General features: G+C 48.4%; 1 protein-coding gene across 1 annotated transcript; it reads left to right on the top strand.

Annotated features, from left to right (window-relative positions):
- Nucleotides 1–10,168: 10,168 nt before the first annotated feature.
- On the top strand, nucleotides 10,169–12,943 carry MSC (musculin). The gene is made up of 2 exons (XM_081069779.1): nucleotides 10,169–10,888; nucleotides 11,738–12,943. The coding sequence occupies exons 1-2, from the start codon at nucleotides 10,385–10,387 to the stop codon at nucleotides 11,822–11,824; spliced, it is 591 nt and encodes a 196-aa protein (XP_080925905.1). The 5' UTR covers nucleotides 10,169–10,384; the 3' UTR covers nucleotides 11,825–12,943.
- Nucleotides 12,944–14,134: the final 1,191 nt, after the last annotated feature.

The raw sequence follows: 14,134 nt of genomic DNA, 5'->3' as shown, positions 1-14,134 counted from the left end.
TTTTCAACCCAGTAGCATAATAATATTAAAAGAAAATATGAAAAGTCACTGTGTTGATATTTAATAGTTACTTGAGACATTTTCCTCCCTGGCTAGACTAATTTTTCCATTACTTCTAAAATGAAGACTAAATTTCAAGAACTATGAGATTCACTATCCCTTTGTAATTTAAATACTCCCGATTTAGGCACAGAGTACCTAGAATTACAAATCATCTTGCTTACTAAATTCTCTAGGGTTTAACATGTGTTGTCCAAGAGCATTTTCTCAGGGTAGGTCAACAGGCTGGAGACAGAGGGAAGTGTTGGAGTCCAAGTATGAAGGCAGGAATTTTCTGGTGAAATTTCCTCCTCTTCTGGGGAAGTTAGTCTTTTTCTGTTAAGACTGTCACCGATGGGATAAATCCCACTCGCATCATGGAGGATAATCTGCTTCATTCAAAGTCTACTGATTTAAATGTTAAGCTAATCTTTACAAAAATTAAAAATACGTCTACAAAAATATCTAGAATAATGTTTGACCAAGTACGTGGGTACTGTGACCCAGCCAAGGTGACACATATAAGTCACCATCTTAGGTACAACATGGTAACAAGACTCTTATTTTAGACATCTGAGTTCCCCTTCAACTATCTCTGTGACTCTGGCAGGGAACTTTACCTCCCTTATCCTCAATATCTTCATCACAAAATTTGAGAAGATACTGAAATTTAGGGTACAGAATAAGAAAATAAGGGTAGTGGGGGACCAACAGGACCTACTCCACCTTTTCCCCCATTAAACTACAGATCACATGCCAGTCAGTACCCAATGGCTCAAATTGAGAAATCAAAGGCTTATTATTGATTTAAAGTACCCAATATCTGCTGTGTTCTACATGGCTGTGGGATATAGTGAAAGAAATCTGCTAACCCCTCCAGGTAGCCTAAATTATGATCGTGTTTATGTATGCATGCACACATGCATGCATTTATGTGCTTTGGTCTCAAGGCCGTTTTACATAAACAAGGTGCAATTGAAAAATATAATAGAGAGTCTTCCACATTGTATATGGACAATGATACCCTCAGGACTTGTGTAACATTGCAGTACTGTATCTTTGCAAATCCTTCCCTCTCTACTGATCCTCGAAAGAAAAAATATATATAATAAAAGTATGCCTTCGTTTTGCCTCCCTGCTGCAACCATGGTTCCCCAACAACCGAAGCTTCATCTAAATGTCTAAGTATCTCCTGTAAACTTCATGTTCCTAAATTGTGTCTCTGTCCCATCAAAACCTAACGAATCCATTAATTGACTTGTTCTTGCAAGCCTTGTTACCAAAGGTGTAAACAGGCAATCCTACAAGCGAGACACAATGATTGCTAACGGAAAACCACTACACAGTATCCACGATGCTAGGAAACTTCACTTTTGTTAATGGGTGTGAGAGCTAATCGGCCAACCTCATCCAGGCCCCTCCACTGCTTTGAAATACTTTTCCTTAAAACTAGTGAGACCCTTCTTATATTCTCCTAAATGGTTATACCCCACTTCTGTTAATCCGGATAATTTATGTTTACTCACTTAGTCCAAGCTGATAACCATAATATATACTCCACTGAGAAAACAGACACCATCAGGGGCTAACCTCTCTTTCTTCCCATTACAAACCTCCAGCGGCACCTATAGTGGCACCCTACATTATTTATTTTCATCTCATTGCAGTCAAAGAGGTGTCTCTCCTCTTCATTATCTCCTTCTACCTCTTCTGGGACCTTGGCCCATTGCTATTCTCTGTTTTCTCATATTTTAAATATCGTTCATCTCTTCCTCAAAATATAAGCATGCTTAAGTAACTCATACCCTTAAAAGCAAAACAAAAAGAAAACGGTTGCCGGCTAAGGTGTAATTCCAAAGACTTCCACTTGTGGACAAGATGGAATACCAGAAATAAGACTTGCCCTTCCAACTGAAACAACCACAAAAGAGACAAAATACACAAAATAATGGTTCTGCACACATGGGCATGACGGTGTGAAGGACAGTGGACCCTGAGAGATGGAAAACAAACAAAAGAAGCCCTGTCATTGCTAGAATTGCCCCAGCTACTGCCATGACAGAGGTTTCCAGGCTGGGCAGCAGAAAGCAGGGAACCAGGCCAACTTCTTGAGCTGAGAAGATGAAGCTGAGGAACGAGAGAACGAGGCAGCTAGAATTCACAGAACAAAGTACCAGAGAAAGAATTCTGGAGATCGGCAGAGGGTCCCCATAGAGTGGTCTGCTGGTCAACATAAGCATATGAGGAAATTAGCAGAGGCTGAAGGAAGACCCACCAAAAAAGATTCAAGGGAACATTGCCAGGAACTCACACCAGACCAGAAACAATACCTGTTCCAGCCAGACTGGAAAATCTGATTCACAGGGCACTGGGTTGAGTGCTCAAAAGAGTCTTGCCTCAGTAAGGGGAATAATAAGCCCTAGAAGGAGCCCTGCTCTGATTCCTTGTACCTATCTTAAAGGCAAGACCAAAAAGGATTACCATATACCATTTGCAAGTAACTTACCTGCATTCCAGAACAGAACTCAATAACATGAATATTTATAGGAATACAAAGATATCCAGCACCCAATAGGCAAAATTTACAATGTCTGGCATCCAAATAAAAGTTACCCAGCATGCAAAGCAGAAGGAAAATGGGACCCATGATTAAGAGGGGGAAAAAAATGAATGAGAATGACCCAGCCACAGAGCCAATATGCTGACTGGGCCTGCTTCCCTTTGCTCCCTTAGTGGTTCATTCATTAAGGTGGCCCTCCTCCAGCACCCTAATTTAAGCAGTGACCAGATCGGTGTCCCTTGCACATGGGACAGTTAGAGTCCCCTTCATTAGCTGCAGGGATGCCCCAGCCTGGAGGAGACCCCGGGGGTCTGCCAGGAGCTTCAGCCCACTCAACACTCAGTCTAGGTGCCTGGGTGCCACTGCTGGTCCACCCAGGTACTTTTCTTGCTTCTGAACGTGGCTCTGTCTTTTCAGTTTTCTATTTTTACATATTAACTCTGCGATGTGTTTGGAGCACACGGAAAGCTTCAGAACATGAACTTCCCATACCATCTCAACTGGAAGTCCCCGCCCATTATTTCCTGGAACTCCACACTAGCCTCTCTTGCTTTCCCTCTCACCTCTCTGGTCACAGCCTTTCTTTCTCTGAATCTCCCTTCTCTGCTCACCCATTAAATGTGTGCACCTTTCAGGGCTCCATTCTCTCCTTACTTACGATAAAGGTTTAATCGGAGGCTTTGTAGGTCAGTGATGCAATTTTATAAAAATTCTGCAATTTTTATAAATCCCTGCAATTTTATAAAAATTCTGAATTCTTTCGATCAGGAAAAAATATTGCAAATAGTATTTAAAGCTAGATTTTGTTTTCTATATTACCTGGATGGTTATAATAAATGAAATTCTTCAGTCATTTCGAATTAACTCTGGGGTTATGGCAAGTATAGTACTGTATATGGTAAGTAGATAGATATACTAGAAATGACATTTGAAAACAGGAAATATTCTTTAGAAGTCTATTCAGTGAATGAGACATGTAATTGGGTCCCTGTAAGTGTTGACAGTAAGGTAAAGCACATAGGAATGAACTGAATTGGTTAAACGAAGGAAAAATAATGGGTTGAGTGTGTGTCTCCCATTAATTACGGGTGCAGAATGGATTGTGTTCACGTGTTTGTGAATGTTTTCAATCATCAAATATTTAGGTTGTGCCTTTCGTAAGCTGCTAGATGCTGAGGATACCCAGAGGAACAAGACACACCTCTGCCTTCATCGAGCTCACGGTTTCATCTTTTCATTTTCTCCTCATTTATTTTGATTCTGCTCCTCTCTTCCCTAAAGGAAGTTGCCTGCATGTGGCAATCTAAGGAAGAACAGAGGACTGGTGATAAAACAAGGCAGGAGGAGACCTTATCTAGTTCTGTTTGCAACATCCCCAAGGAGTTCTCCTTTGAGACTGCAACCTAAAGAGGAATGCAGCAGGGTGGTTTGTTTTGTTTTGTTTTCCCCAGCAAAGTAACCAGCTCATTATGTCTGCTAATTGAGCAGAGCAGAACAAGAAGCCAAAGGGGGGAAAACAATCAAGAAAAAGTGGGCACATTTCCCAAAACACCTCCCTGTTCTGAGATCATCTGGGAGAGCTCATTTTGGAATTGGAGGTCAGAGGGGTTTGGGGCTAGCTAGGGAAACAAAGTTTGTATGTACTCCTAAATAAGCCAGGCCCCTCTTTTACAGAAGAGCTGGGTAAGGGACTGCTTGACAAACTGTACAGAATCCCAGCTCTCTGACACCACAAAGTATCTATTACAGGTCAACTTCCTTTGGCGCCAGGAAGCACTTAGTTTTCACTTGGTGTTCTACAGCGGATGTTGGGATGTGGGGGTGGGGGCTGGAGGGCTGCTAAAATGAGAGTGACTCCCAGCAGGGTATACTATTGGGACAGGGGTAGAGAAAGAATGAATGCCTAGGAGAGAGCATGCGGACAATAACATCATCACTGACCTTGTCTAATGCTCTACCATTTCCAGGGGAGCCTGCACACCAAAGTCTCATTGACCCTCAAGGACCACAGGACCACCTGGGAGATGGGTTGTACACAGAGAAACAGCTCCGAGAAGGCAAGCAAGTGGCCCTGGGCCACTCAGCTGGTAAATGCAGAGATCTCCTAATGTCCACAGCAGAGGGGGCTCTTTCCAGTAAGTGCCACACTGGTCTTCTGGGTTAAATCAAACAAGGCTTCGGACCACATCCTGGAGACCAGAGCTGTGTGTTACGTTGCAAGGGATGTTTCTATAATGGAGTATTGCTGATAAGATTCAACAGTAAAAGAAAAATCTCCTGAGACAGAAGTTGCTCAGCTTCTGTCTAAGGGTGAAAGTCTGCCTCAAGGGATTTTTAAAAAAATAAGATTGTTCTCAAACTGGAGCCACAGTCCAGACTAGCTCCTCCTTCAGGAGTCTCCTGGTCAGCGAGGTCCAGGGAGTCTGCAAAAGGGCTTTGGCCACAGGGTTTTTTCTTCCTGAGAGCCAGGCTGCTTTACTCTGAGAACCTAGTGTTCAAAGCCATTTGCAGGAGTCACACAGTCTTCCAGTTGGGGTTTGTGAAAACAGTTAGGCCTTGGCACCCGCTCCCTAGAATCCACAGATACTGCTTTAAAAAGTGTTTTTCCAAAGCCATGTGCATTTTTAGTGTTCAAGACAATGAGGAGTTTTTCTCCTGTCCTGAGTGGGAGAGAAAGCCACGTCTCTGAGTTTTATTCCTTTCCCTCTCCCCTTTCTCACTCTTAACCGGGGATTTTCCACTTTCAACCTCCGCAAACTTGATGTATCCAGGCCCCGGCCCCTCTGGCCACGAAGGCCTCACAGGGATACGGGAGGCAAAAATCTTGCCGCAATTCTTAAATAAACCAGCAGTGGAGAACTGGTTGAGTCATGGATGACAGACGGCTCCTCCTGTCGAATGTGACTGTTCCCAAAGGTGCCTGACCACGTGGCTGGCGTGGTCCAAGTGCCAGGAATTCCTCATCTTCCTGGGCAGGGTGCGTGGGGACGTTCTGGAAGGCCGAGGACATCCTCAATGACCCGGGACAGAGGCTGACCTGGAGCTGGGCCCGGGCTTGATGTACATGAAGAAACAGCCACGGGGTGGGAAAGGCCTGCCTCGGTGCCCCCAACGTGACCTGCCTCCACAGGATGTGCCCCAGAACTGACCAGCACACCATGTGACCTACACACCACTGACTTGCCCCCTCATGACCCGTAGCCTGTGTCTCTTTGGCCCGAGCATCGTCCCCTGGACCCGGGGAGGCTTCCAAAAGGCCAAGGGAGCACCGGACAATGTCATGTCCACAGGGTGGCGTGTCCCACCTGGGGATCAAACCCCATCCCCAATCCTGGGCGAAGTTTCCCTTTACAAAGGCTGCGGCAAATCCAACCAGAAGTGATTCCCCGCGTGTCCTGGGGCTGGGAGGTTGGATACACATGGTGAGGTACAGGCACCATGGCAGGGACCGGCGAGAAGAGACGTGATGCCATGTGTGCTCCCCGCATTACTGTGCTTTTTCCCACGGGGATGTGCCCTCCGCATGGGCGGGAGTCGGCTCACCAACACCTGCCACAGCAAACAGTAGACACTCCAGGCACAGTTGCAGAGTTAATCCCTGAATGATCCGACAGAAATATCCCGCGAGCCACACACGTCATTCTAGCCACTTTGTAAAAAGAAACAGGTGAAATTAATCATTTAATTCCTTTAACCCCGTATGTCCAAAATCTTATCATTCTTTGACATCAATGTCTTTTACCTAGTAATGAGGGATTGGATTCATATCGTCTTCAGCATCTGGTGTGTTATTTTACAATACTGTATGACTGGCCACATTTCCAGTGCTCAGCGGCCTCCTGACATCGGTATTGGCCAGTGCTGAGCTAGACTCTTTGTGTTTCTAGATCAAAGGTAGGGGCAATTTTTTCAGCCAACAGGACTGCTCACAACATCAGGAGTCTGTGGGGGGACACTGCCAGGAAAGTCCTGTGGAGAGGACTCTATCCATTCAAATGCATTTCCACACCCATGTCTTAAACACCTACTTACTACTGTATGACTTAGTGTTGACAATAGAGACGCAGCTCCTGTTCTCCCTGTATGGGAAACGCACCTGACCTTCCCAGCTTCCTCCCTTAACACTTACTACAGAGTTGGAAAGGGAAGTGGCAATGAATGTCCTTTTCTGTAGTCTGTAGTTATCATTCTCCCTCATTCTCCCTTTTTTAAAAAACTACAATCTACATTGAAAATATTTTAATGTATTAAGCACCTTTTCTGTGTTACACCTGAACACATGCTTTCGCATGTACCTGAAGGAATCTCATGTAATCCTTCAGTAACTCTGATTTAGTACTGTCCTAGTTTTTAAACAGGGAAAGTGAGGCTTGAAGAAGTCCTGTATGACCTTATGGTGAGAGAACTTAGAGAAAGTAAAAGTTTCTAATGCAGTCCCATACATTTTTCCTCAGTGCTGTCCCTTATGGGACCGTGGGAAATGTCAGGTAATGGGACTGTGCACTGCCTAGAAGCCTGCCGTTAAAGCACATGAAACATCCTGCTGCCACCTAAGACCCAGAATAAGCCCTGGAGTACAAAACCCGGGTCAGCTCTGGGCCTCCACACTGATCAGCTGGGGGATATTGCCCAAGGCAATTCATAGTAGCAAAAATAACTGGCATGTACTGATCTCCCACATACCAGGCTCTGGCTCAGGCAATTGCTCACATGCTTCCTTGTTCTCACAAGATAGATAGTTCATTTAATAGATTAGGAATCTGGGCCTCAGATAAACTAAGTTGCCAAAGGTCATTTAGCCAGAAAGCAGAAAAGCCAGGATTAGAAAACATTACTAAATGTATTAATGTTGGTTTTCTAATGTCACTTTAACCCCACCCCCACTGCATACTTAAAAAAAGAAAATATTAAAGAATTTCAAGACCATCAATGTATACCATAAACAACTGTCTATTCATGTTACAAATCTTAAATGGCTGTAAAGCGTGGGCAGATAGGAATTGTTTTCAATGTGCTGTTTTAAAATACAAAAATAAAGTTTTTATTATTCATTTGCAATGTGTGGTAACTTGCCAAAATACTTAAAACAACTGGGCTTTCAAAAGAGATCGTTATACTTGCACTGTTCAGCTCATGGTGCTGTTGTCATGATTTAGAGAGAGGGAAAAGGAAAAGTGTTTTGAAAGCGTAAAGAGGTGACGAAGTCATATATCTTTACAGAGATGTTAAAGCAAACTGCAGATTTATACTAATATGAAATGTATATGAAGATACATTTCCTGATCTTCCTTAGGGGTCTGCAACTTGAAAAAAAGCAAAAGAATGAAAATATAACTAGAAAGAAATAGAGGGAAAGGGAGAATGAAGGAAAGATTAAAGACAAATATAGAAAATAACTCTGTTGAAAAAGAACAGAGGGAGGGAGGGAGGAATGAAGAAGGAAGGAAGGAAGGAAAGAAAAAAGGAAAGAAGGAAACAAGCCAGGGAGGGAGGGAGCAGAGAGGAGGGAAAGGAAAGGAAGGGAAGAGAGGAGAAGAGAAAGAAGGAAAAAGTAAAGGAAAGAGCTATGAAAAATACAAGGACAAATTGTTGGGATACAGTGGTTCCTCCAAGAAAAAGAAACTGTCCATGACCCACTTAGCGTCGAGGCTGGGTGCAGCTTTTGCGACTGTTTAGAGAAAATCTAGCGCTCTCCCAGCCATTAATCTTTCTAAAGAAAGACTTTGTTCTGCACCTGTATAAACAACCCAGATTTTTAAAACCTATATGCCTGCTTCTAATGTGTGAGACTATGTATTTATACTGATAGCTTCAAGTCATCAATAGACGATGCAAACAGCTAGCCTGAGATCTCATCTTTACATCTTTTTGCTCCCCCCTTCTATTTGCTTCTCTCCTTCGCACGCATCTAGAGTCAAGTTCAAGTTCAAGCGCTTCAGGAAAGATTGCTAAACTGTTATATATTCCTTGAGTTCTCCCAGCCCAGAGAGAACTGAGAGCCTGCGACCTTTTTACTCTACTGATCCCAGAAGAAGCTCCTCCCCGACCCCCAACAAAATGACAAAACCTTTGCAAAGGGGGTGCGCAGGAGGGGCTGTGTGAAACATCCCCCAGGAGGGAGGCTTGGCCCGGGAGACGAAGGTGGAACGATGCCTGACTGGTGAAGTCAGCCCCGGGCCCAGCCACCTGTTGTGGCACTTCAGGCGCTGAGCCGGGCGCATTTGTTCTGCTGGAGACGCCCACGGAGGGAGGCTGGCCTGAATGCTTCTGCCCGCTCTGTCTTGGGCTGACTGCACACCCGTCTCCTTGCACTTCGCTCAATTCAGGAGCCTGAGGGTTTGCAGCGAAGGACCAGTGACCTCCTAAGTGTGAAGGCTCACGGAGTAACTGTACCCCAACCTCAGAGAGTTTAAGTTACCTTGTTACTGTTTTAGTGCTTTGTGGCTGTTGTTTAAAGGACTCAGTGGGCAGTCACAGGGCGCCGAACCCCGTGACTGGCACATAGCAGGCGCTCCCCATTGGTGAGTAACCTCCAAAATGAAGTACACGTTCCCAGACCGCGTGTTGCAAAGGCCCCTGGAGTTAGAAAACGATGAAACTGCACGCGGTTTTGTTTCCTTTGAGGGGAGGGGCAGGGTGTTTAATTTTGGGTGGGCACCGGACACGATAATTCTGGGCGCTGTTTTGTCGTGTTTCACCTTGGACTATTCTGCTAACTTAGCATTCTGCACCCCTGAGCGTGCTTTTCAATACACAATCTAAAACAGTAATGGATTCCCTAGACTATTTACTCCACGTGTTGGGGCAGTATCCTCTATCGTAGGCATTGTGTTACTAAAAACAAAATCACGCGTGGAACTCTCAAGATTAGAAAATAGCAGGAGCAACATCCTGTGATGTATGGTCGGGGAGGCGACCGAAATACGGAGGGGGCAGGGATTCTAACCAAGGACTTGGAGTTCATTTGTACTACTTACCAGTGTGGTGATTTGGGGTCCCTTACTATCTGTCTCTGCGGCTTAGCTCGAAGTTCTGCAAAGTGGAGAGAACATTTAAGTCACCGATGTTTGAAAATGAAACGAACCAATGTAGATAAAAGCGCTTTGTAGATAGATCATAAAGCGATATCAAAGGAAAAGGAGAGGCAATTTGCGGGGTGCTCGGTGCTGTTTATTTTTGCCCAGCAAGCCTTGGATAGGCGGTCTTACATTATCAGCGATGAACTTGGAAAATAAGAGTTCTGATGAAACGATCGGGAAGGGAGCGGAGGTCGCGATCCTAGGGTTTCTAAGTGTCCCCTCCTTCACTCGCCCAGCGCACACTTATCTCACACTGACCATCCGAGGGTCCCTTGGCCCCGGGCCCACGTGTTCGGCTCAGCAGAGACTTCCCCTTACCCGCCCCCACTGGCAGAGCGTCTGCTCTCACAAAAGCAGTTCCCCACCCCTTCCACGCCCCCACCCCACCTCTTGCCCCCCTTTCCAGCCCCCTCTTTTTTGCCGGGGGTGGTTTGTTCCGAGCAGGAGCACGACAGATAAATAGTCCTGTCAAAAGGCAGCGCTCGCGGTTGTGCGGGGCCGAGTCTGGGCCCGGCGCCCACTTTTTGGCAGCGCTCTACCGGGTCAGCTGCAGGGCTCACTCCCGAGGCTCCTCGCTGCGCTACCCACGTCTCCATCTCCTCGCAGCGCAGCCCGGGCCCAGCCTCCGCGAGGGAGCGGAAGGCGGAGACCGCGAGACTGGCCTGCAGGAGGAAGGCGGGCGCGCGTGGGCGTGGGGGACGCAGTGATGTCCACCGGCTCGGTGAGCGACCCAGAGGACCTGGAGCTGCGGGGGCCGCAGCGGGGGTACCCGGTTCCTGCCTCCCAGCGGCCGCCCCTCCGCGCCACGGAGCGCAGCTCCATCTCGCCCAGTGACAACTCGTCCGCGGAGGAGGAGGACCCCGACGGCGAGGAGGAGCGGTGCGCGCTGGGCGCGGCGGACGGCGCCGGGGGCTGCAAGAGGAAGAGGCCCCGCGTGGCTGGGGGCGGCAAGAAGCCCCTCCCGCCCAAGGGCTCGGCGGCCGAGTGCAAGCAGTCGCAGCGCCACGCCGCGAACGCCCGCGAGCGCGCCCGGATGCGCGTGCTCAGCAAAGCCTTCTCCCGGCTCAAGACCAGCCTGCCCTGGGTGCCCCCGGACACCAAGCTTTCCAAGCTGGACACGCTGCGCCTGGCTTCCAGCTACATCGCGCACCTGCGGCAGTTGCTCCAGGAGGATCGCTACGAGAACGGCTACGTGCACCCGGTGAACCTGGTAGGGGCGCTGCGCGCGCGCGAGACCTGGGGCGCCACGCGGAGAGATGCCCGGGGCGCGCGGGGCGCCCGGCACAGCCAGCCCGCTGGGAGGCCCCCGAGAGGGACTCTCTGGTGCGGGTGGGGAGGAGGCCACTTTAGTTTCTCCCAAGTCACCGCAGGGGACAGCCATTTTCCTGGATGCCACGCTCTGTGTGTGTAGCATTCTGACCTTGCGTGGTGTCCAGTGACAGCGAGTGGCCAGCATCCCACTTCCGGGGTGAATCTGGGTTCCATCTGAGTTCCCCGCCCTGTTGCACATGGAAGGGCAAGTCTCCCCAACGCACCTTTGTCTAGCTAAGAATCTGACAGGTGTGATTCAACAAGCCCTACCTTTCGAAAACGAGGAGGGAAGCTGAGTTCTGTTAAAAAGTCTTTGGAGTTTTAAGCTCTTGCAGAATAGCAGAGGTTTCCCCAAACGGGATTTGCCTGGAAAGTCCCTCTCCGACCTGCCAACTCTCCCGGTTTGAGAAAGATCCTCTCCCAGTTCGTACTTGGCGCAGAGGGCGGGTTGTGTGTGTGTTGGGGGAAGGGAATGAAACGCCCAAACCCCCAACTCCTGCAAGTTTCACCGAATCGCCGGGAGGGCACAATTCAGGAGAAAGCATGGGTGGACCCCTCAATCTCACACAATCAAACTCCAGTAAAATTAAAATCCTAGTTTAAAGAAAAGACATAAAAATTCCCCGAACACTGATAAAATCGGAGCTACTCAAAGCCAGGGGTATCCCAGCGTTCCCTTAGGAGAGCGGTTGGCGTGTGAGACGGTCGTTTCTCCTCCAATATCTGACGCTCTCTTTGATTTTTACAGACGTGGCCATTTGTGGTCTCTGGACGACCCGACTCTGACACCAAAGAAGTCTCCGCTGCCAGCAGACTATGTGGGACCACGGCTTAGATCGCATTTAAACTCACTGGATGGGATTACTGCTTACACACTTATGTTTGGGGACCCAGACAGAAGGGAGACTGCGTGAGAACCCCCAGAGAATGGGAAGAAAGTTCCATTGGATTCTCCTCCACACCCCGAACTGTGACCACCACAGACAGGTGGCGGGTGTGTGTGTGGGGGGGTGTTGGGGGGCAGAGCCCGAGTGTGGGTGGCGTGGCTGTCACCGAGGGGAGCCCATGGCCACAGCTGCTGCGGATCTGGGCCACCACACTTCACCTCTCCAGAAAGAGCCTCCTTCCGTCTGGGGAGTGCGCCCCCAGATCCATCCTCGGGCCTCGGCCGTACACTAACCCCCCCACGCTGCCTGCAGAGCCCAGCGCCAAGCCGCCTCGGGTTAGTTTCCAAGCTGAGCCAGACATCCACATTAGACGTGAGGGCACGACTCTGCACCGCCCGGGCCTTTATGGTTAGGCATGGTCAGATCTCGCGCTCCACGATGAGTGGTTTCAAAGACCGGTCTTGAAGGGAAACCCACAACGGGCAGGTTTTTAAGTGGCCGAGAGGAGAATGGATACCTGGGCGGGGTTGGTATCACACAGGGCAGCGCCGTCCGCCTGATGGAGGGAGCCCTCCCAGCAAGGGGAGGCCAGGGGAGCCCTGGAGGCGTGGGTCAGAGACCCCCGAGCCGGCTCTGCCCGGAGCGCTCCGGCCGCGCAGCCGCCCAGCTGCAGGCAGGGCCCTCGCTCCGGCCCCTTCCTAGCCAGGCTTTGGTCTGGCCTCCACCCCAACCTTCTAGGCTTGAGCCTCCACCCCCACCCCCAGGCTCCGGTCTCCTTCGGCCTCCCCCTAATCCCTCCTCCTACACTACACCTCCTTGCAGACCCGCCTGCGACTGCTGACTGTCCCCACCTGACCCTCCTCCTCAAGCTCGGGTCACCCCGTCTTCCAACACCGCCTGCCTTGCCCAGGTTCCTTCTCCCTCTGAGCCGCTGACTCTGTTTGGTATTTAGTGACCCTGCCCGGGGAGGGGAACGCACCGCTGCGGGGGGGCTGCACTGCCATAGGAATTAGCAAATGTAAATAAATTTATTTTTTTATGAATAATAAAACTCATTGTGAAAAGGGAGTGCCCCTGGGTGCGTCCGAATGTGGTCTTTGTTGTCCTTGACTGAGTCTGGTCTGGAAGTGAACTTAAAGGTGCCCACAGGGCTCCAGACAGAGGTTGGGTCATTGTCTGGGGAATGGTGGGGATCACCTTTGGGTCACTGCATTTCCAAATGTAACTCTCCTTAAGTTCTATGATTCTAATTCTTCTTGCTGAGGCAAGGGTTAATGAAAGGCAAGGACTGGAGGCTTATTAGGCCCTGAGAAAGTAATATAGGTGTCTCTCTCTCTCTCTCTCTCTCTCTCTCTCACACACACACACACACACACACACACACACACACACACAGTATGCTTTCTCCAGCCTAAAGCACACTCCAATACTTAGGACTGAAGGAGTTCAAGACCCAGTACAGCCCACCCACCAGAGTGAGGGATCTCATTCCAACTAGCAAAATGAAACTATCAATATAAGACGGGACACCGATTTGTATTTCAGTAGAGCTTGTTTTTCAGGTAATATTTGTGTAGCATTTTGAATGTACACCACCTCATTTTGCTTGTTTTGCTCTCTTCCCTTTTCACTGCAATTTACACAGGCGGTAATAACTTGGGAGACTCATCATACAATTTTTTAAACACTGGTTTCTTTAAAAGCAACATTCTCTTTGTAGAACACTTAGAAACGTGTGAAGGATAAAACTACCTAAACAAGTGCCTGATTTGGGGTGTATACTTTATTTTATGAAATTGGAAGGCAGTTTTCTTGACCAGAGGGAAAACATGCAGGTGGAGTTTAAGAGGTGACAGAGAGGTGGGGTAGCATGACTTCCTGTTTTGAACTAAACCAACCCCAGACTCTGGAGAACTGCTCTCTTGAGCTTTTGTTCATACCCAGGAAGATCCCCAAGTCCCCTCCTAATCCAGTCCTATCCTCTGAAGAAGCTGAGCTCAAGGTTTACATTAGTCAGTTTCTGTGGCATCAGGCACTCTGGTAAAAAAGAACTTGGGAATAACTAGTGACGGGAAATCCTAGCTCAGTCTAAGGCACTTCAGAGGGCCGTGAGTTCTGGATAGGTGGCTTATTGGGGGGGTATCTGTTGGAGGCCAGCTCTGAGTCAAGGCCTTTGCCAAAGTTTCCAGCAAATGAGGTTCTTTGCAAGGAGGAGGCAGCCTAGTACTTTAACGTAAAGCTGAATATCCACAGAACCC

Source organism: Rhinolophus hipposideros, assembly GCF_964194185.1.
Source record: "Rhinolophus hipposideros genome assembly, chromosome: 13".
NCBI classification, from domain to species: Eukaryota; Metazoa; Chordata; class Mammalia; order Chiroptera; family Rhinolophidae; genus Rhinolophus; species Rhinolophus hipposideros.
This window is presented reverse-complemented; position numbering and strand designations above follow the sequence as displayed.

Coding starts and splice junctions, on each gene's coding strand:
- MSC (XM_081069779.1), top strand. CDS start 10,385: ATGTCCACCGGCTCGGTGAGCGACCCAGAGGACCTGGAGCTGCGGGGG. Junction 10,889..11,737: donor ACGTGCACCCGGTGAACCTG/GTAGGGGCGCTG, acceptor TGATTTTTACAG/ACGTGGCCATTTGTGGTCTC.